Raw genomic sequence first — 22,961 nt, forward strand, 5'->3', positions numbered from 1 at the left:
CCTCCACCACCGAAGGTGAAGGAGGTTATGTTTTCACCCTTTTCTGTCTGTTTGTTTGTTTGTCTATCTCAAAATGTTGTTGAGGGATCCGGATGAAATTTGGTGGACAGGTTGGGTGTGAGACAAGGACAAACTGATTAGATTTTGGTGAAGATCCGAATCCGGATCTGGATATGAAAGTTATTAATTTTTTTCTTTTCAGTGATTCTTCACCATTGAGAGATAGGGCCAAAAATGATATATATAGCATGATATTTAAAAAATGATTTGGGCCTGATGTATTCTCGTGCATCAGGCATTGCGTGGCGGAGGTATGCGCTTTACCGAGTGCCCTTCTAGTTTTCCCTTGCTTACAACCCCCCAATGCACTCTGTCATGATATGGAGATGGCCCCAAATCAAGCAAACATCTTGTTAGTCGAGAACATAAAACACATGATAACTTGACTTCTGACGATGAGCCCTGTACAAATATAAAACTAGAGCAAAGTCGATGGCGCGCCATCGCAAATCCCCACACTACCCACCTAAAGCAAAGTTGAAAGATTGCAAAAAGTTCCACTCGGAATGACCCAATATCAAATTTTGAGTTTTTTGTTCGTTTTGACCCCTATTATCCCAAATAGCCACTCCTTGGGGTATGAATCGGTGGGTCAAATCCAAAAAATTGTTCCATATTTCATGTGTCCCCCAATGTTGATGATATACAAAGTTTCATTAAAAAACAAAAAGTTTTAAAATGTGCCCATAATGACATTTTTGGGTATTTGATCTTTTGACCCCACCCTCAGGGACCCAGGGGGAGGGGTAAAATTGATACTGCTCTCACACCTTCTTGCCATGTGGTAATCATAACTACCAAGTTTGGTGAATTTATGCACAACCGTTTAGGAGAAGACAGCGTGACAGGCAGACAGACAAAGACAGTTGATAATTATTATAAACCAATCTTTACACTTATAAATCACAACATGCAGCTTTACCACTTATATAAATAACCTACCGTGAGCCAATTGCTAGTACGGGTGTCAAATGCTTCCATTATAGGTAGAGAATGACGGAGATATCCACCAACTGCGTACAGCAACTGTGGAACTGCAGGCGTGCGAGAGCGTGGTGCTTGCGCAGGTGGTTGGTGGAGAGTGAGTTCACGAAATACACTCCACAGGAACCGTGTGCATGCTGAGTTTCGTCGCAACTCATCACACCTCTGCAGCTGCATCTGGATGAAAGGGGATCAAGCGATCAGTGACCGAGACATCGGTTGTTACTTGCAAACATGATATTGTGCAGCCTGAGAGGATGGCCTTGACGAGAGGCGCACACACACACACACACACACACACACACACACACACACACACACACACACACACACACACACACACACACACACACACACACACACACACATACACACACACACACACACACACACACACACATCGTGGTGTTTCACAGGCAGGGCAATTAATCAATGGGTGTGCCATCCCTCGGATGGACGTTAAACTGGGAGTCCCATCTGCCGGCATTCATTCATTGACGTTAAAGATTCCATGGTGTTCTTCGCGAAGAGTATGCGAGCTATCACCAGCACCTTGAACAAATTCCAAATTCCTGCCGTAACCAGCAGAGGGTACTGCATCAGCGGCATAGCCATGCCCTCAGCCAATGATGGTAACCCGCAGCCTTGTACTGCATACCAGCGAATGATGGTATTGTGAGTGTGGTCAGAGAGATCACTCATTATGAAGTACACAAGGACAAGTGCGTGAGTGTTACTGTGCTCGAAAACAAGTGATCAACTGTAAAAGCACAATGTGCTCCAGTGGATCTCACAAATACACAGGAGCAATTTACTCGAACTCATCAGTGGCCCAATGATCATGGAGAAAGCTAAGGCCTTGTGTGATTCTGCCACTGGGCCTAATGGTGAGAAGAAGCCAATCAAGGCCTCTGATGGGTGGTTGGCAAAGTTTAAGCGTCGCCATGCATTTCACTTAGGCTCCATGCAGGGTGAGGACAACGAGGCAGCTGAGAATTTCACGGCCAAGTTTGTGGAGATCGTGGCAGAATACCATCCTGACCAGACATTCAAAGCAGATTAGATGGGGATGTTTTGGAAAAAAACTAACTCTAACCCTAACAAACATACATGATAAAGGAAGAGACACCAGCTTCGGAGTTAAGCAGTGCAAGCACAGAATTACCCTGATGTTCTGTTCTGATGCTTCTGGAGATTTTTTTTCTTAAAGTCAACAGTGGTGTCTTAGTCAAAATGCCCTCGTGCCTTGAAGGGCGTCTCTGTCCCCCTGCTACCAGTGGTGTGGATTCACAACTCCAAAGCATGGATGACGCAGGTGTTGCTGCATGATTGGTATTTCTGCCACTTTCAGACTAAAGTGAAGACTCATTTAATTTCCAGAGGTCTTCCTCCAAATGGTATCCTCTTCTTAGATAATGCACCAGAACATCCACTTGGCCTTCAACAGTTCAGTGAAAGCAATCCTGATCCCAAGGTGGTGGGGGTTTTTTTTTTTTTTCTTTCCCAAAAACACCACATCAATCCTCCAGTAGATGAACCAAGGTGTCATCATGCAGTTTAAGCGTCCACACCAATAAATCTTTCTGTGTTTCCAGATTTGATTGGTCGACTCAATCGCTTCGTTCATTTCTGCTTTAAAAAAAAATCAAAAAAAATCGAACATTTGGTTTTGAATAATGGATGGCATGGACTTTGATTTGTCTGGTAGCGACAGTAAGTGTGAGAGAAATGAAGGATTTTGGTCTGAATCACATGGAGAATTGTCGGATAACGTAGTCGCGGGAGGTGAAGTTCAGGCAGCTGGAAATGAAATACGGCCTTCGCAGTTCGAGCCCAAAGCAGGACAAGCAGAAGAAAATGGTGATGAAATTCCCGGCGTTCATTATGATCGGGAGGACATCGAAGGAAGACTCGGAAATAATAACTGGTTAGACTAAATCCTCTTCGTAATTCAATAATGTAAATTCGACTTGCATACTGCTCGATATCAGAAATATTTTAGTGAGGCGACGTGACTAGCGCAGCGGACATGTTGCACCGCGGCGAATAAATCGCAATCAAGGCCAGCCCATGTCATCGGCCGTGTCTCTCCGCGCATAAAACGAAGCAATCTCGCTGTCCGGATACGATGAAAACTTGTGTGCAGAACACACCTTGTGACACAATTGTCTCGAGTAGTCCGATAAATCTGACGTTCTGTTGCATTTTTATTTATTTTATTCCTACTGTTGTCATGTAGTGCCAGTAGAGAACAATAAGTCTGGTGTTGGCTTCATGGTGAGAGTGGCGGCTTGGGATCCTAGGGTCCTGAGTTCAAGCCTCATTGGCCGCTGAATTAAAATACACCAGGAGGTTGACTCAGCCTATCATCCTTGCGAGGTCGGCAAAATGAGCACCAGTGTACTGGTAAGGGGGACACTGCATCAGCGGCATAGCCGCGTCCCAACCAATGATGCAACCAGCAGCCATAGGCTGTACTATATATATATATATATATATATATATATATATATATATATATATATATATATATATATATATATATATATATATATATATATAGAGAGAGAGAGAGAGAGAGAGAGAGAGAGAGAGAGAGAGAGAGAGAGAGAGAGAGAGAGAGAGAGAGAGAGAGAGAGAGAGAGAGAGAGAGAGAGAGAGAGAGAGAGAGAGAGAGAGAGAGAGAGAGAGAGAGAGAGAGAGAGAGAGAGAGAGAGAGAGAGAGAGAGAGAGAGAGAGAGAGAGAGAGAGAGAGAGAGAGAGAGAGAGAGAGAGAGAGAGAGAGAGAGAGAGAAAGAGAAACAGAAACAATGAAGAAAAGAGATTAATAAAAGAAAGCTACAGCACGTCAGATTTATAGGCCTAGTCGGACGGACGACAGATTTATCGGACGAGTCGAGACCAGTGTTTCTTAACCGGGGTTCCCGGGAACCCTAGGGTTCCGCAAGAGGTCGCTAGGGGTTCCGCGAGAAACAGTAATAAATAGGCTGATGTATTTTTGAGTAGTTTTTGTTTGATGTAATATTCGTAATTTTACTATACACGTACGGCATATTGTTGGAAACTCCTTGGTTATTATAATAGAGGCTTCAACCTCTTGTATTATTTACAATTATAACAACCATAGGGAATGTATTTAACGATGTCTATATGGCGCCAGTGTGAAACCGCCCTCACTGGTTAGTGGACGTCCTGTACGCGGCGGATTTGTGTATCATTGAGTGACGGACTCAAGTATGGGATGCATACACGGTGTCCATCTATCTTCTCTGTGCTTCCTAGCGCGAAGTCTCTCTCTTTCTTAACGTTAGTTCTTCTGTTTACCTTTATTACTTCAGCTTTATTTGTTTAAGTTTTGTTGATCAAGTTACATGAGGTGTGTTTTTTAATTGTCAAACAGACTCAGGGTTGACAAACACTTTCAAAACTAACGTTTTCAAACGAAAGAAAAAAACTTTTTTTGTGAATTAAAACCTCGGCGTGAGGTCTCATAAACGAGCAGTATGTTGTTTTTTTTTCATTGCCAATAAATTTGACAAAAAGGGAGACATTTTTTCCTTAAACCAGGTATCTGAAAAAAAATATATTATATTTACCACGTGAACTATGATAAAAATATAAAAGAGCTAGATATTAATAATGGTATATAATAATTTTAATGCAGGGGTTCCCTGAGACATGAAAACTATTTCAAGGGTTCCACAAGGGTAAAAAGGTTGAGAAACGCTGGTCTAGACTCTAGAGATCTCGAGTCAATCCACTCTGTGCGAGTTTCTGTTTGTGACGTCAACGCTGCGATTCGCTGGTCAACTTTTTTAAGGGGCGGGGCATAGCAAGTTGTGAAAGGCACCAGAAATGATCGAAATATTGCTCTAATTATCCCATTTTTGATTAAAAAAAAAAACATGGGTGATTTCTTCACTAGGAAGGTCAAGTTAATATATAAATAACCAGAAAGTTTTGCATGTCAGGGGACCTTTAAATAGATGTTGGGAATTATGTTTTATGAATTGGCACTTCCTTCTTCCACTCCCCGTCCCGACAGGATTAGGGATGAAAGGAGGAATGGATGAAGATGTGATGAGGTGAATAAGGTGTGTGAACCAAATTTTTTAGTCATCAAGATTGGTTGAATGGTGTAAAGAGAGTGTGATTGATGAAGAAGAAGCACACATTCCTGTGGAAAGGAATCCATATTTAGGTGAGGTAGATAGAGGGGATTCAGGTGTTTCGGAATATGGATGCTGCTACCGTGTTGGTGCTGGAAGAAATAAACTTTTGTTTATTGGGTGCAAGAGTTCATTGACAGGCTGGGAGTTTGGCAGAAGGGCATTGGTTGCACAATGGCCAACACAAGGAGTTCCTGTCTTTTGGAGGAAGACATCTGAAAATTAAAGGTCTTCGCTTCAGTCTGAAGTTTTCCCAGTGTGTGCCCCGGTTTAGAATAGGTACACCATATCCCTGCGTGTCCTAAGAGGCGACTAAAGGGTTGGCATCAGGAAGGCCATCCAGCCATAAAAACATTGCCTTAAAAAGGGAACCATGATTGTCATGGGGCCCGCAAGGCTAACCCTTGCTCTCGGAGGGAAAATGGGCTTAAAATGCTTGTGTGTGTGTGTGTGTGTGTGTGTGTGTGTGTGTGTGTGTGTGTGTGTGTGTGTGTGTGTGTGTGTGTGTGTGTGTGTGTGTGTGTGTGTGTGTGTCGTGCACACGCGGTCTGAAGTTTGGCAGCACTGGGTGCACACTGGCACGGAGCAGGCCACGGAGCCTAGAGGCGCGAGCCAAAATTTTTTGAAGTGGGCCCAGGTACCCAGAGAGAGAGGACCTGAGGCACCATATGCCAGAGAGCTCCCCATAATTCGGAAGGAGAAAGGTAACTCAGAAGTGGCACCAGAGGCCCGGTGGGTGCCATATTTGGGAGCAGGCAGAGACCTGCAGAGGGAGCCTCACCACCCAGCCATGAAATTGTGCAGCAGCATAGGATGAAAATTTGAGGGCGAGGTCCAAAATTATAGAGCACCAGAACATGGGATGGTGAGTAAATTGATTGCGGAGAATCCCCCCTCCCCCCCACCAACTCCGCCAGCAAGCCAGGTTAGGCCATGCCACCTCCACTTTTTGTGTCACTGCACATGCAATGTGTGACAAAATGTTAATTATATTATGCTTTACTGTACAGTATTTGGTTTTCAAACTTTGACCTTTCTCATTTTTTTTGATTGGAATGTTAATGCTGTCACTATCAGTTTTAAAAGGACTTTTAAGCTCCAATTTTATTTAGCAAGTCATACATACCCTTGCAATTTCTTAACTTCAACATGACAGACAGCAGCAATAAGGTTGAATTGAAATTAATCTAAAGAACAATTAATCTAAAGACAACGGAGTACATGTGCGTAAATGAGAGGGAGGGTGGTGGTATGGTGCGGTTGCAAGGAGTTGAGGTGGGGAAGGTGGATTGGTTTAAATACTTGGGATCAACTGTCCAAAGTAACGGAGAGTGTGGGAGAGAAGTGAAAAAGAGAGTGCAGGCAGGATGGAGTGGGTGGAGAAGAGTTGCAGGAGTGATTTGTGACAGAAGGGTAGCTGCAAGAGTGAAGGGGAAAGTATACAAGACGGTAGTGAGACCAGCTATGTTGTATGGTTTGGAGGCGGTGGCGCTAACAAAAAGACAGGAAGCAGAGCTGGAGGTGGCAGAGTTAAAGATGCTGCGATTCTCGTTGGGAGTGACGAGGATGGATAGGATAAGAAATGAGTGTATTAGAGGGACAGCGCAGGTAGGACGGTTTGGAGACAAAGTGAGAGAGGCGAGATTGCGATGGTTTGGACATGTGCACAGGAGGGAAACGGAGTATATCGGGAGAAGGATGTTGAAGATGGAGCCGCCAGGCAGGAGGAGAAGAGGAAGGCCAAAGAAGAGGTTCATGGATGCGGTGAGGGCGGACATGCGGGTGGTTGGAGTGTCAATGGAAGATGTGGAGGATAGAGCAAAATGGAGACAGTTGGTCCGCTGTGGCGACCCCTAGCGGGAGCAAGCCGAAAGAGGAAGAAGAAGACATACCCTTGCAATTTCTTAACTTCAACATGACAGACAGCAGCAATAAGGTTGAATTGAAATTAATCTAAAGAACAATGAGGAAATGCATAAATCGTGAGTCAGTGAGCAATCCAGGTACCTGAAGGAACGATGGGGTAAGTGAATGACAGCGTACAGCACTCAACACTGCATACATGTACGGGTGTCGCGTGGGTAAGTCATGTCGTGCCCAGGTGAGGCACGCGTTGAACACCTCAGACTCACAGCGTACGCTCAGCTCATCACGCGATATCAAGCTGACCAGCTGACAGTGGGGCAAGGACAGGAACTCCTCGTGTTGGCACACCTGAGATAGATGGGAAGAAAATGGAGGTTATAAAGAACAAATTCAGAGGGTGACAGAGCAAGTACTAACATAATTACAACAACCTGCCTTTCGGTGACATGCAAGATGTACTTCCTGATAATTAGTGACAGTGAAAGGAGTACAGTATTTATGGGAAAATTGGCTGCAGAAACTTTCTCCTTTGAACAAAGGCAGTTCACAAGTCAAACAATTGTCTTGCGTCATTTAAGTTTGAGAACTTTCCGATTTGCATATTTGATCACAGCTTCTCACATTTCCAACAATGGTTCAGCCATAACAGTAATTAGTACCTCAGAGAATTTACGATAGATGTAATGTCGTGCAGCCTGATGCAGCTCGTTGCAGCCCAGGCTCTCTGCCAGGGCTGCGATGCCAATAGCATTGCTGGGATCAAGCTGCTCCTTTAGAAAATGAGTGCACACACGCACCACGCTCTCCATGTGGTACATAGCAGCCGCTTGGAGCACGGCCAGCACACACCGCTCGCCCACGGACAGCCGCGCTGTGTACGCTGCCTCCACCAACCGCTGCATCACCTGCACAAAAACTAAACAAATCACCAATGTGCTACATCAAGAACGAAATTCGAAATAACCTTGGAAATACAAATGGTCAATACACCAGACATCTTTTGAATACCCTAAGCCTTCATATGATAATACAATGACATTTTAGTGATCAAAATGTAAGCTCAACACACATACATGTGTTCAAACAAATGTATGCAAATATTGTTCTTAAACGATCGTGTACAATGGACTTATGGTTTATATAGAGGAATGTTTTCTGTAATTATATGACAATATATTGCCCCATGATTTGTAGCACTGAGAAGCAACATGCTTTAGCACGTTTGGTGTGTGCCCTTAGTTCTTGCGGTAACAGAGCGAGAAACAGACAGTTAAATAGACAAGTACAAACAACTTAAGCTGGAAACAGGACTGCCCAGCTGTTTATACAAGATAATAATCCAAACATGCAACAACACAAAAATAATAACCGTCACCACCCCGTGCGCTCGCTCCACAGTCACCACCCCATGCGCTCGCTCCACAGTGACCACCCCATGCGCTTGCTCCACAGTGACCACCCGATGCGCTCGCTCCACAGTCACCACCCGATGCGCTCGCTCCACAGTGACCACCCCATTCACTCGCTCCACACTCACCAACCCCTGCACTCACTCCACCCTCAAACAGATACGAGGTAGGTCCTGTCCATTCTCCTGTGTTACCTTGGGGTGTATGCCTTCAATCGGAATAACTTCCATGGCACTCTCCCGCAGGCCGGCAGTGAACATGGCACGAAACACAGGGCTGCATGATGCCAGCACCACCTTATGCGCCTGTGGAATACACCAGATGCATATCACCAATTTCAATAAGCCAGGATAAAATTCTGCCTTTCCTTTCCTCACCACACCACATATTCCTAATTTCTCCAAATTTTCATTTCCTCCTCTATTGATGCCATTTGGGACAGCTAGAAAATTATCTCTGTTCATATCCACAACAGAACTCATCCCACCCCACCAAACCATGTTCTAACCTAAATAATAACTGACATGTCACACTGCATACCAACACCTCAAATCACCACACCAAAAGGACCCTTTATTAATAAAAAGCAGCAATTCAGTCTACTCAAGGACAGGCTATTCAAGGACAGGAGTAGCCGACACAGGCTATTCAAGGAACTCAGTAATGTGAGCTTAAAAACAAACATGAAAAGCATCAATAAAGATGATGCATACGATGGAGAAGTGTGTGTATATCAATTATGATTATGGGAGTTTTAAAATCTTCACCTTCACATCCTCTTCCAAGTCACCTTTGCGCACCCGCAATGTGACGTCACAAAGATGTCCAGCCAATCGCAGCTCGTTCAAGATGTTGAAGGCTTCGGCTGTATGACCTTCCAGGGTGTAGTCCATGTAACCGCCTCCACGTAGAGTGTGTGCAGCAATTGGGCAACACCCCCCAGCTAACTGCTTGTATGACCCAGGCCCTACTCCAGCACTTGATTGTTCTCCTCCACCTGCTGGCGTTTCATCCCGTAATACTTCTTGCACTTCCCTTCCTCCTGCTCGATTTCCGTCTTCCTGCTGTCCTCCAGAACTTCCTTCCACTCGACCACTGTCCCGATTTCGAGAGCAGTGCCTAAAGCACAGTCGCCGAGGTGGATCAGACATTCTTTAGCTGGAGGAACACTTATATATTTTGGAATGTCCTTACATTTGCATGAGCCTTCGTTACTTGCTCATACTGACATAACATCTACTCTCTGACCACATATATGATGAAGTATCATCTTGAAATGGAAAAGAGCAAATAAAAGTTTGGGGGTCTCAGTGAGAAAAAGAATGGAATGAGTATCATGAGAGAAAAAAATGAATAAAAATGTAAAATAAATAACTAGATAACATTAGCATGCAAGTATAAGAGGAATGCAGCAATCCTGTTGTTGGCTGTGCAAAATCCAAGGATATAAAACAGATAATGTTCGTCCAACAACGATGTCGAATTGTATCTGCCGTTGACTCGCAGAAAATGAATGGACATGCTACTTGGGAGCCCAAACGTATCACCAGTCCTTCGACTAGTTAGACGTGACCGTGACACACAGATGGCATGTGGTTTCTGACATGTTGGCAGCAAGTTTGCTTTCGCATCCACTGTAAATGTTCGCCCATCACAACCACAAAACATCTCTCGAACACGTCTTGTTCTGCATGCTTCACCATCCAACCTCTCATTTGCGTATTCCTTTCCCCCCTCCAACTTTGAAGCTTCCTGTGTTGTATTGCCTTGCACCAACCTGAAACCACAGAATTTTCCATTACATTCATAATATAGTGGAGCTAATGCACAACCATGTACATATATATATGACAAAAACTTCAAAATTGTTCACTTGGTGTTTTACATCACAAAACGAGAAGGCCACTCGGTCGAGCGCATACCTCCACCACGTAATTGCCTGATCCACGAGAACATATCGAGCCCAATACATTTTTGAAATATTGTGCTATGCAGTACTATATCGTTTTTGGCACCGACTCTCAATGGTGAAGAATCACGTTAAAATTAAATAATTCTCGTATCCAGATCCGGATTCGGATCTTCACCAAACTCGAATCAATTCGTCCTTGTCACACACCCAACATGTCCACCAAGTTTCGTCCAAATCCGTCAACAACTTTTTGAGATATCATGCTATATATCGGTTTCGCCCTATCTGTCAATGGTGAAGAATCACTTTTAAAAAATCCAAGTAGTTGGATTAGGATCTGTATATTCACCAAAATCTAATCAGTTCGTCCTTGTCCCACACCGAACCTGTCCACAAAATTTCATCCGAATCCGTCCAAAACTTTTTGAGATATCATGTACACAAACAGACAGAAAGGGGTGAAAACATAACCTCCTTCACCTTCGGTGGCAGAGGTAAAAACATTACAGGGTGGTCCAGCAAGATACAATATGGTGATTATCTGAAAAATAATTTTCAGGTGTAGTGTGCCCCACCCCAAAAAATGATCACTATTTGTACATTTAACTTTTTTGTGTGTTCTATATCAAAAAGAAAAACTCCACAGAGTTGTCCAGCAACGCCAAATATGGTTACAGTATAATCCCAATTATTTTTTTTCCAAGTTGCAGTGTGTTCCAGAAGAAAGTATCACTTTATGGAAATATCACCACTTTAAATTCCCTACCAAAGGGTTGCCAAGAGGAGTACCACCACCATCCTACAATTGTACAATATATCTATAATTCCAGCAGAAAGTGTGTGTGTGTGTGTGTGTGTGTGTGTGTGTGTGTGTGTGTGTGTGTGTGTGTGTGTGTGTGTGTGTGTGTGTGTGTGTGTGTGTGTGTGTGTGTGTGTGTGTGTGTGTGTGTGTGTGTGTGTGTGTGTGACCGCTGTTTCTCGACAACCACTGGTCCGATCTAATTGAAACTTGCCAGATATATTGCTGGGGACCCGAGGATGTGCCTTTTCAAGGTTTGATATTAATCGGACAAGTGGTTCGCAAGTTATGGCCATTTATTTACCAACCAATGACAAGACATGTTGCAGCGTGGGTGTGGCCGATGGGGGAAGGGAACCTCAGCCGTGTTCCCCATTATGGGTTACAACGTACGGACTTCCGGATAATGATGACTTCGTGTATTCTAATAATTTCTCGATTTCTTATGCGCATTTATAGATAAACACAATGCCCCAAGTTATGATAGTTTTCATATTAGACGGTGCATAAATTTTGGTAACATCAGAGTGAGCTGGTATGCTCCGAAGCAGGAAGTAATTATTATTATTTTTTTGCACAAAGATTTCTTTTTCTCTCTCTTCTCTTCTCTTTTTGTTTTTCCTTGCCACGACATTGCGAAAAGGCAAAATACGTTGGCGCTAATTGAATAATTGGCCATTAAAACTAAATTGCGAATAATTGTAACTGCGATATGCGAACTTCCGGACAGTGAGGACTTAACTTCCAGACAGTGACAAGTACTGTATTCTTTCTCGATTTTCTTAAACCCAATACCCCAATCCAGTCAGTGACGATTACTGTATTCGTTCTCGATTTATCGACTTACTGTATTCTTTCTTTCTCGATTTCCTTAAACACAATGCCCCAATCCAGTCGTCATTTACGACAGCGAAGGAACGAAGCTGCGCGTCATGCACGTGCAATGGAATCTAACGAAGCACGAGTTGCTCGCTTGGCAGACAACACTGAACGCGAGGCAAGGCGTCGTGCAGCTGAAACGGATGAAGAACGAACTGCTCGCTTGGCAGACAACATTGGATGCGAGGCAAGGCGCCGTGCAGAAGAAACGGATGAAGAACGAACTGCTCACTTAGCAGACGACATTGAACGCGAGGCAAGGCGCCGTGCAGAAGAAACGGATGAAGAACGAACTGCTCGCTTGGCAAACAACATTGGACGCGAGGCAAGGCGCCGTGCAGAAGAAACGGATGAAGAACGAACTGCTCGCTTGGCAGACAACATTGAATGCGAGGCAAGGTGCCGTGCAGCTGAAACGGATGAAGAATGAACTGCTCGCTTAGCAGACAACATTGAACGCGAGGCAAGGCGTCGTGCAGAAGAAACGGATGAAGAATGAACTGCTCGCTTGGCAGACAACACTGGACACGAGGCAAGGCGCCGTGCAGAAGAAACTGGTATGGGCACGCATGTACGGGCACGTGAGAGCGAAGGAACGGCCTGTGCGGCTGTTGTTTCTGGCACACGGTTTGAAAATTTTTTTGTCTTGTTTGCACGTACGGCCACGCACGTACTGGCACGCACTAGTATATACAATTTCAAGTCATTCATGTAAATGCAGCACCTGCCAGGTGGTTTGTATCATTTCTGGAGGTTCACCTATGCTGCTGATATGGCCACTCCACTCCACTTCCTGAATAATTAACATCTACCAGCAAATCCTAGCAGAAACGAAGGCCAGCTTGAAGTCTCCTCAAATCTATGGCCCTGCCTGTAACATGAGGATTGAACATTTCAATGTCTGCCTGAAGAACTATTTGACCGATGGGATGGTGCACACGCTAAAATTGAATTGAATTAACCTGGAGATGCTAATGGACAAAAAAAATCAACACAAAAGAAAAAACACATTGAGAAGGAATAACAACATGATGAGAGGTAAACAAAAAGTTCCGATAAAAATATATCTCAACAGAAGACCAATTGTGGATCACCACTTAAAAGGAACAAAGGACAAAATTCTCCACATTTATCTCATCTATCTATAATGAAGCAGATGCGTATATTATATGGCTCCTTTATGTATTATTGCCCTAAACACACAAAGCGAAGAGAGGGGGTTAAGCAAATGGTTCACTTCTGTCTGTTGGTCGGTCCGTGGGTCTACAAATATCAGTTTATGATTGAGGAACCACTTTTAATTCCAATTGAATGTTATATTTTGAACATAAATCGGAACAGGAATAAGAACACGAACCTGTAGTTTAGCAGTACTTTGGTTGTGAATTTGTCACAACCGCACATGCGTAGAGAGAAGCGTTATTTCATTTATTTTTTTTTTAACTCTGTCTGCCTGCTTGGCAGTGAAACAAAATTGAAAATCATTACAAACAGGAAACTTACTGTTTTTCAGGACGTCATAAAGGACACAAACAACAGGCATGAATAACTAATACGACGTGTTCAATCAGGTGATTTAATAGACGCTGCAGCAATGGTGGTAAACTTCCGGAATTAAATTTTTTTATACGACCTTTAAAATCTTTATTTCACTTCAATTGAATTATATAGTTGAACAATGAACAAAGTAAGGTGTTCTATGAACTCTCTCCAGGTGTGTGTGTGTGTGTGTGTGTGTGTGTGTGTGTGTGTGTGTGTGTGTGTGTGTGTGTGTGTGTGTGTGTGTGTGTGTGTGTGTGTGTGTGTGTGTGTGTGTGTGTGTGTGTGTGTGTGTGTGTGTGTGTGTGTGTGTTGGAAATAGAACCACCTTTTGTGGTCGCCAGTATTAAAAACCATCTTCCTTTATGACCTCCATCCATCACAGTTTTCATCCCTGTCTGTCTGTGGTCTGCTTGTTTGTTTTTGTGTGCATGATATCTCAAAAAGTTGTGGACAGACTTGGATGAAACTTGGTGAGCAGGTTGGGTGCGTCACAAGGACAAATCGATTCAATTTTGGTGAAGATAACGAATCCAGATCCAGGCAGAGGTATGCAATCTACCATACATCCATTAGGACCATACTCTGTACAGAGCGTCGGTGCTGCCGAAGCAGTCTCCGAGGCTATTGGGCACAATCCTGGATGGGTCGCCACTCCGACGCAGGCTACTCAAATGACTCGATCATCCCAGCAAGCTGGTACTCATTTTGCCAACCTCAGAAGGATGACAGGCTGAGTCAACCCCACCTGGTATTAATTCAATGTATGAGCGGGATTTGAACTCAGGACCTGAAAATCTCAAACCCATCACCTGAACCATTAAGCCCGAGGTCGGCAACCTGCGGCCCGCGGGCCAAATGCGGCCCGCGAGCTCCTCCCGTGCGGCCCGCGGCGCCTTGTCCGGATTTCCATTAGGTGCGGCCCGCGAAACATTTTTCTGAACCGACGGCAAATTTAACATATGTGGACATATGATTCTTCCACATATATCACAGTCTCTGTACGTCACAATAAATTATTTTGGCTTCTAGTCCACTTAACCAGGACCAGGAGGCTCTGTGCACCAAGTCTGTGACCATTACGGAGGTCATGACTGTCGTCGTCAGGGCGGTGAACTTTGTTTACGCCCGTGCTCTCAACCACAGACAGTTCCGCGATCTCCTGGCTGACGCTGAGGCAGAGTTCGGCGACCTGATCTACTTCTGCGAGGTCCGTTGCATCAGCCGAGGAAAGATGTTGGAGAGAGTCTTCAGCCTGAGGGATGAGCTGGTGTCTTTCCTGTGGGAGAAGGGCAATCCTGTCCTTCAGTTCGAGGATCCCGCATGGGTGTGTGACCTCGGGTTCCTGGTGGACATTACTAGATATCTAAACGAGCTGAACATCCATCTGCAGGGTAAAGATGTCTTGGTACCTGACCTCCTCGCCTTCGTGAAGGCATTCGAATGCAAACTTCGCCTGTGGGAGCATCAGCTCAACCAGAACAAATTCACTCACTTCGCCCGATTGACTGAGCTGCGCCCGACCCCCGCTGCCTGCCGTCGCTACGCCGCTGCCCTGTCTGAGCTGCGAGATGAGTTCGAGGGACGCTTCAAAGATGTGCGCGCCTGTGAGAAAGAGTTCAAGCTATTCTCCGCTCTCTTTGATGTGGATTCTGTGGAGGTGGCTGACGACCTTCAGCTGGAGCTCGTTGAGCTCCAGTGCTCAGAGAGCCACCGCGCAAAGTTTGCTCTTTTGTCACCAATGAAGTTCTGGCACTCGCTCTCAGCCTCACGTGCTTTTCCCGGCTCTTGTTACGGAGGCCCTGCGCTTAGCAACATTGTTCGGGTCCACATACTCTTGCGAGCAGCTGTTCAGTCGCATGAAGCTGACGAAGAACAAGACAAGAGCACAGCTTACAGACGCTCATCTTCAAGACGTCCTCCTCCTGGCCTCCTCCTCCATCAAGCCGGACATTGACTCTCTGTCTGCATCAAAGAATCACCAGCCTTCACATCAATTGTTTCACATTGTGATTACTGAAAGTCTTAAGGTTCAGTTTACAATTACATTTATTATCATTGATTTTTAGGTGTGTTTGTTATTTTTTCGGGTTGGGAGGGGGGTGCGGCCCGCGAGGTGGCCCGAACGTGGCCCAGTGGCCCGCGGCCTGGTTTAGGTTGCCGACGCCTGCATTAAGCCAACACCAGGCATGCACTCTACCATGTGCCCTTCGAGTCTTCATTATGGAATGTTACCTTCTCAAAATTATGATATGTTGCGATGAATAAATTTCCTTTCAAAACTGACAAAAAAATTATAAAGTGCATTTCCAAGAAAGTCCCATAGGACATTGCGCACCGAAGGTGGTTCGAGAAGGGTACTCCCGCCTGGATGGTGGGAGCGACCACTAGTTCGCAGCAACACCAACTGCTGTTTCTGCCTTCACAGCTTCGTATTCCAGAACGAAACACAACCGACTGGACGAGCTGCACAGCAGGCAAGGTTACGTTCCGAAGTTTAGAACATCGAGTGATCGTCTTCTGGAACATCGTGTGCAAGTGTTCAGTATCCAAAGAAGTGGAGGGTGGGGAGGAAGGGTGGGGGAGCATCAGGTGACTGAAATATGCATATGAGCCCAAATGACATTTTGATTGCCTTGCATGTGATGTGACACGTGTTCAGGCATGTGTGCTTTGAAGTTTAGTATTCAAATTAAGGTAAGTATCGGGTGTTGTAAAATTAGTACAACTATCAGATAGCTGTAATTGTGGAAGAATAAAAAATTTGATTTATGTTCCTCCACGGATCATGCAATTTCAAAATCAGGTTTTGCAAAAATTAATAGCTTCATCGCCCTTCATGATGCTTTTGGAAGGAAAGAAAATCCAAACATGATGATGAAGTTAAACATTCACTTTAGCACAAACATAAAGGTACACAGCAGATCTTATCCAAACAATACACGTGCACCTTGCCCTAGAGGTCAAAATGCATCTTCGTACAAACAATATTTGCCTTTTCTATATTTAGGCTTCATCATCAGGAGAAAATTGTTCATATCAAACTTATGAAGATAAGGTGGAGGGGTTGGGGCGGGGGGGGGGGAGAAGAGGGTTCTGACGTCGTCCAAAGGACACTCACATGCAACGTTGCCAAAAACACACAAAAAAAAATTCCTTGCGAAGACAAAAAGAAGCAAAGGTAGAAATAAAATCAGAAATAGAAGTTAGTTAGGAAACAAGGAAAGGTAGAAAAAGAAAAAAAAAAACCTGAAATGAGAGAAGGGGGAGCAATGATAAAATGTGCATTTATAACCCCCTGCATATCATGAGGAGGGGGGAGGAGAGAGATAGAGATAGAGATAGAGATAGAGAGAGGCACAGAGAGAGGGGGGGAGAGGAGAGGGGGAGAGAGGGAGAATTCAGACTGGAAACAACCCTAACCGGGACGAACTCCAAATGGAGGATAATAAATTGAGGGAGAGGGGGCATGTCAGGACAGAATAGAGGGTGAGGACAGAAATGGGGTGGTAGTGGGGAGGGGGAAAGTGGGATGGTAGTGGGAAGGGTGGAAGGGGAATGGTCGTGGGCAGGATGCAAGATGGATGGTCGTGAGGGAAAGAGGGATGGTAGTTGGGAGGGTGAAAGATGGGTGGTAGTGGGGAGGATGAAAGATGAATGGTTGAGGGGGGGGCGGAAGATGGGTGGGCGTGGGGGAAAGAGGGGTGGAAGCGGGGAGGGTGGAAGATGGGTGGTGGTGGGGACGATGGAAGATGGGTGGTAGTTGGGAGGGTGAAAGATGGGTGGTAGTGGGGGAAAGAAGGATGGTAGTTGGGAGGGTGAAAGATGGGTGGTAGTGGGGAGGATGGAAGATGAATGGTTGTGGGGAGGGTGGAAGATGGGTGGTAGTGGGGGAAAGAGGGATGGAAGCGGGGAGGGTTGAAGATGGGTGGTGGTGGGGAGGGTGGAAGATGGGTGGTAGTGGGGAGGATGGAAGATGGGTGGTAGTGGAGAGGGTGGAAGATAGGTGGTAGTGGGGAGGGTGGAAAGTGGGTGGTAGTGGGGGGAAAAGGGATGGTAGTGGGGACAATAGAAGAGAGTGGAAGTTGGAAGATGAGTGGTCGTAGGAAGAAGGATAGAAGTTTGAGTTGTAGTTGGTGGGAGGTTATACAGAAGAGTGGGGTAGTATGGAAATGTGTGGGAGGGGGGAAGGACAGATTGGTGGTAATGGTTGGGTCGGATTGAGTAAAGAAGGGTGGTGGTAGTGGGGGCAGGAAGACAGGATACATCACATGATGAATCGTAGTTGGTGGGTGGATGAGGAAGGAAGATGGGTTGGTAGTAGGGAGGGAGAAGAGAAGTGATTGTGTAGCAGGGTGGGGGGTGGTGTGGGGATGTGGTAGATGGTCGGTGGGGGGAGAATCAAACAAAATGAACCAACTGCTTAACCCCGCTTTTCAATTCACTCGCGCGGGGTAATGTTTAACACAGCACGAAGTGATACTTGGGGTGTGTTCAGTTAGGCCTAAGTCACATTTGCTCTACGGCTGGGATACGGCGGCTGTACCCCACCCCCCCCCCCGAATTGACAGAAACATGCGGCGGCCGCAGAGTTTCTGAGGTGGCTTCAGGGTGGCCCTACGCCGTATGGCTATCTTTTACAGGCCGTAGGGGTCGCCGTGGAATTATAGCGCGGAATTATAACTTTTTTCATTTCTACGTTGGCCGTAGCAATTCGACAAGCCAAGCTGTGACGTAGATGTGTTCCACGTCAATCGTACGTAGGGGCGTACGGTGGGCTTGCGTAATTCGTGCGGCTGCCGTAGGCTCTTATCAATGAAAAATGAATTTTGCCAACCCCCAAAAAATTACGGCGTCCGCACTATTTCCACGGTCGCTGTAGGGTAGTCCTAAGGCGTCCCTGTGTTCAACGTATGGTGGCTTTGCGGTCTGTGTGACTACCTGCGGGCAACGCAGGGTCGACGTACAGTTCCCCTACGCCCGCCGTGAGTCCTATGTACGGCCTCCGTGGCAGTCTGCGTCGACCGTGTGTCCACCGTGCACTCCCGCTAGATATCGGAGTATAGGTGTCTGCAGTAATCCGAACTGGTATATTCAATTATACATATTATAGTTATAGTATATTCAGTTATATATATATATATATATATATATATATATATATATATATATATATATATATATATATATATATATATATATATATATTATAGTTATAGTATATTCAGTTATATATACTGGTATATTCAGTTATATATATATATATATATATATATATATATATATATATATATATATATTATTATAGTTATAGTATATTCAGTTATATATACTGGTATATTCAATTATATATATATATATATATATATATATATATATATATATATATATATATATATAGTGATAATATATTCAGTTATATAAACTGTTATATTCAGATATATATATTATAGTTATAGTATATTCAGTTATATAAACTGGTATATTCAGTTATATATATATTATAGTTATAGTATATTCAGTTATATATACTGATATATTCAATTATATATATATATATATATATATATATATATATATATATATATATATATATATATATATATATATATATAGTGATAGTATATTCAGTTATATAAACTGGTATATTCAGTTATATATATTATAGTTATAGTATATTCAGTTATATATACTGGTATATTCCGAACTGTTATATTTTTATTTCAGTATAAAAAAGAACTGGTATATATACCCACTCGTTACCGTCCGTCTGGCCGCACGTTCGCCTTGCGTCTGCCTTGAAAATTCTATGGCCGCCGCAGGAATGCCCTAAGGTCACCGTACGACATCAAATCAAAGACCGTACGGCACCCCCATGTTTTCGGTCTCCACAATTTCTAAATACACAGTGCGGCTCCCCGAAAAATAAAAACATACTAGTGATACCCGTGCACATGCACGGGATAGCAGTACAACATAGCTGGTAGCAGAAGACAGACCGTACACGGGGAATGACAACAATACGCATTGTGCAAAATGCAAGTGGTACTATGGAACGCCAAGACTTCCCAAACATTGTCGGCATGTCCGCTAAGTGCCACAGCAATTTCATAGGGATCGTGTGATGGCGAGCAGAGTTTTTAGTGTGCAAGCTTGGTATTATAATAAAGATGTGACTGCTACATTGTGTGACTGTGGAAATATTGCGGCCGCCCTATAATTGCAAGTGGCCGTCGATTTTGTAGACCCTACGGCCGCCGTGCCAAATGTGACTTAGGCCTAACGGAACAATGGTTCTGCTTGTGTGCAACGTTTGCACTTTTGCACACTACAGTGTGGGGGTTATTCAGCAGTGTGCTCACTTACCAAGTGGCTAGTTAGCGCTTGCCAAGCCAGCCGTTCCTTATCCGTTTGCAATGGAGTGCTTGTTTCAACGCTTAAGCCACTTGGCGAGCGCTCTGCAAGACCCTTGGTAAGGCCGAAGTCACATTTGGCACGGCGGCCATAGGGTCTACAAAATCTACGGCCACTAGCAATTATACGGCGTCCGCAGTATTTCCACAGTCACACAATGTAGCAGTCACATATGTTTTTATTTTTCGGGGAGCCGCACGGCGTATTTAGAAATTGTGGAGACCGAAAACGTGGGGTTGCCGTACGGTCTTTGATTTGATGTCGCAGGGTGACCTGAGGGCGTTCCTGCGGCGGCCATAGAATTTTCAAGGCAGACGCAAGGCGACTGCAGGGGGGCCCTAAGGCGAACGTGTGGCCAGACCGACGGTAACGAGTGGATTCTTTTTTTTTTTAACCAGTTCTTTTGTTTGGGCTTGTCAAATTGCTACGGCGAACGGAGAAATGAAAAAAGTTCTAACTCCGCGTTATAATTCCACGGCGACCTTACGGCCTGTAAAATATAGCCATACGACATAGGGCCACCCTGAGGCCACCTCAGAAACTCTGCGGCCGCCGCACGTTTCTGTCAATTCAGGGGGGGTGGGGGGTACGGCCGCCGTAGAGCAAATGTGACTTAGGCCTTAATCGTGCTCACCACATTTACCACACTGTTCAACAGTCACAACTTGTAATTTGTGCTCAACGTTGTGTCGAATTCCAAATGGAGCGACACAACGACATTGATCAACCTTTTATCAGGTCAATCCCTGCATTAAGCTACCAAATGCACATCGTAGGCGACTACTTCTACCTGTTAACGCACCGAGTCCACCACACAGGTGAAAACAACCCGATAATGCCTCGACAATGACGAGCAACCATCGGTGTCTGTCGTGCTTCAATCTGCATCCGATTCGCACGTGAACAGCAGTATTTTCACGTCTACGGTGCTCTCAGCACATCGTGGCAACGATGGGACGACGATCCGAACGGATGAATTAAACGAGAATTAACTTCTAACGCGAATCATCGCCCCCCTCGGGCCTAGCGAATCGCGCCTCACCCGGCCTCGACTAGACGTCGGGCCTAGCGAATCGCGCCTCACCCGGCCTCGACTAGACGTCGGTACACTCGAGCACGCGCTCCGATCGGTTTCTCAGTACCTGGCTCGCCAGGCCCCACCGACCCCCGCGCTATCCTACAGGCGCTGAGGCAGGCTCCTCGATCCCTCGATCCGTCCTTCTGGGATCCACATCATGCTTCGTCGTTCGACCGGGACAGACCAGGAGAAACGAGCGAGTCACGATGACTCAGCACTATTTTCCTCCTTCTCCCATGTCGTGTGTGTATCCGAGTTATTCGCTCTCTTATCATTTTCATTCTCACTTCGTTAGAAATACAATTGGAACCTTTTTTGGTAAACGTTTGTCTGTCTATATACGACGTACTGCGGACGTAGTAACACGTGAGTGGGACAAACGACTCGAACTCTGATTTGGACCCTCACCGCACGCACCGCTCAGTGGTGGATTGCGATCGTCAAGGTTCACCTGAACCAAGGTCAATGTCAATGATGGGCCGTGATCGTGACGTCGCTTCAATCTGATCACGTGTGCTTATGGTGTGGTGCAGATCAAACTCAACCGTGATTGGTTAAGAATGAGGTGACATATTGTCTGGGGAGGGTGAAGTAAATCGATAAAATAATTGGTTCACGAAAAAAAATAAGTGACCACTATATTCGTTATTGGTGTCTGTCTGTCTGTCTGTCTGTCTGTCTGTCTGTCTGTCTGTCTGTCTGTCTGTCTGTCTGTCTGTCTGTCTGGTAGTCGATCCAGTCGAAAATTTTTTTTTTTTTAACATTTTGAAATTTGTTCTACCCTTATTATCAGTTTTTCCGTCGATATGTTTGTCTGTCTGTCTGTCCCTCTGTTCGGTCCAGTGCTCCGTTAATACAATGGCGATTTCGATGAAACTTGGTTGGTAGGTTCATACCATGAACTAGTTGTGTGCAAATGAGAACCGTTGCTATGGACACCACCGTTGCCGAGCAACGGGACTTTGAAATTTTTGAAAAATCATAAAGAAATTATTTTTTCGAAAATCAAAAATCGGGCCACGAGTGACTGTGGGCAGTACATTCAGCCATATTGTCAAAATTTCCAGCCGGATCCTATGAAAACTGTCGGAGAAGATAGACTTTGAATGAACCCTGGTCGAAAACAATAAAAAAAAAAAAAGAAGTTCGTTACATCTTGGAGACTATGAGTCAGATATACATGAAACTGGTATGGTAGGTTCATGGTATGTCCTAGTTATGTGTGAGAAAGAACCGTTGCTATGGACCCTCCGTTGCCTAGCAACGGCCGAAAAACCTCTAAATGTGGGGGTATTTTAACGAAAAAACAATCTGCAGCATTAACCCTTGAAGCTGGAATCATGAATTTTCTTGTGCTTAATCCTCAGGTCATTCCCCATCGAACAGGCCCATCGCGTCAGGTTCTCTTGAGTAGGCGACTACCCATGTCCGCCTACCGGCTTGTCTGTCTGTCTGTCTGTCCCGAGCATAGCTCAGTGGGTTTTGATCCGATCTTGATAAAATAAAATAAAAGGTAACAATGACCTGTATAACAAGGGAAGCAAATAAGAGTCAACCACATTGAGTGCACCAGCATCACAAACGTGGAGACCACATCTGGAGGGACAAGCATATTGTCCATAGAAGTAAGGTCATTTGTGAGCCAATTGGGTTTTTACCCACAATCCAATAGGGACATTGCCGTTCTGAAAGTTACAATCCTTCCTGAAGTTTGGCATCAAAATCCCCCACACTGCTGCCTTCAACCAGATTTGAACTCACAACCTCGAGGATACCAGTCCAGTGTCTTCACAAACAAGTCACCACTGTACGTACCCACAATTATTTATCAAGTCGAATAACTCCAATTGAC

At 44.8% G+C, this 22,961-nt stretch overlaps 1 protein-coding gene across 12 annotated transcripts in view; it reads right to left on the reverse strand.

The window, feature by feature from the left end:
* KEAP1 (kelch like ECH associated protein 1) overlaps positions 1-21,615 on the reverse strand; it is a 43,676-nt gene extending 22,061 nt beyond the window's left edge. For 2 of the 12 annotated variants that reach the window (XM_085885971.1, XM_085885972.1), the window contains exons 1-7: positions 21,174-21,413; positions 15,956-16,137; positions 9,256-10,265; positions 8,683-8,793; positions 7,739-7,984; positions 7,221-7,427; positions 1,003-1,221 (exon numbers count right to left, since the gene is read on the reverse strand). In XM_085885971.1, the coding sequence (XP_085742097.1) occupies positions 1,003-1,221; positions 7,221-7,427; positions 7,739-7,984; positions 8,683-8,793; positions 9,256-9,639 (1,167 nt within the window). In that variant the 5' untranslated portion in view covers positions 9,640-10,265; positions 15,956-16,137; positions 21,174-21,413. Of the gene's footprint in view, positions 1-1,002; positions 1,222-7,220; positions 7,428-7,738; positions 7,985-8,682; positions 8,794-9,255; positions 10,266-13,945; positions 15,617-15,955; positions 16,138-20,833; positions 21,104-21,173; positions 21,414-21,458 lie in introns of those variants that run through there. The other 10 variants (XM_085885962.1, XM_085885964.1, XM_085885963.1 and 7 more) reach the window with 10 other exon arrangements.
* Positions 21,616-22,961: the final 1,346 nt, after the last annotated feature.

The sequence above is a fragment of the Eptatretus burgeri genome, chromosome 6, assembly GCF_056783735.1.
Source record: "Eptatretus burgeri isolate ZD-2024b chromosome 6, Ebu_testis_v1, whole genome shotgun sequence".
Classification (NCBI taxonomy): Eukaryota; Metazoa; Chordata; class Myxini; order Myxiniformes; family Myxinidae; genus Eptatretus; species Eptatretus burgeri.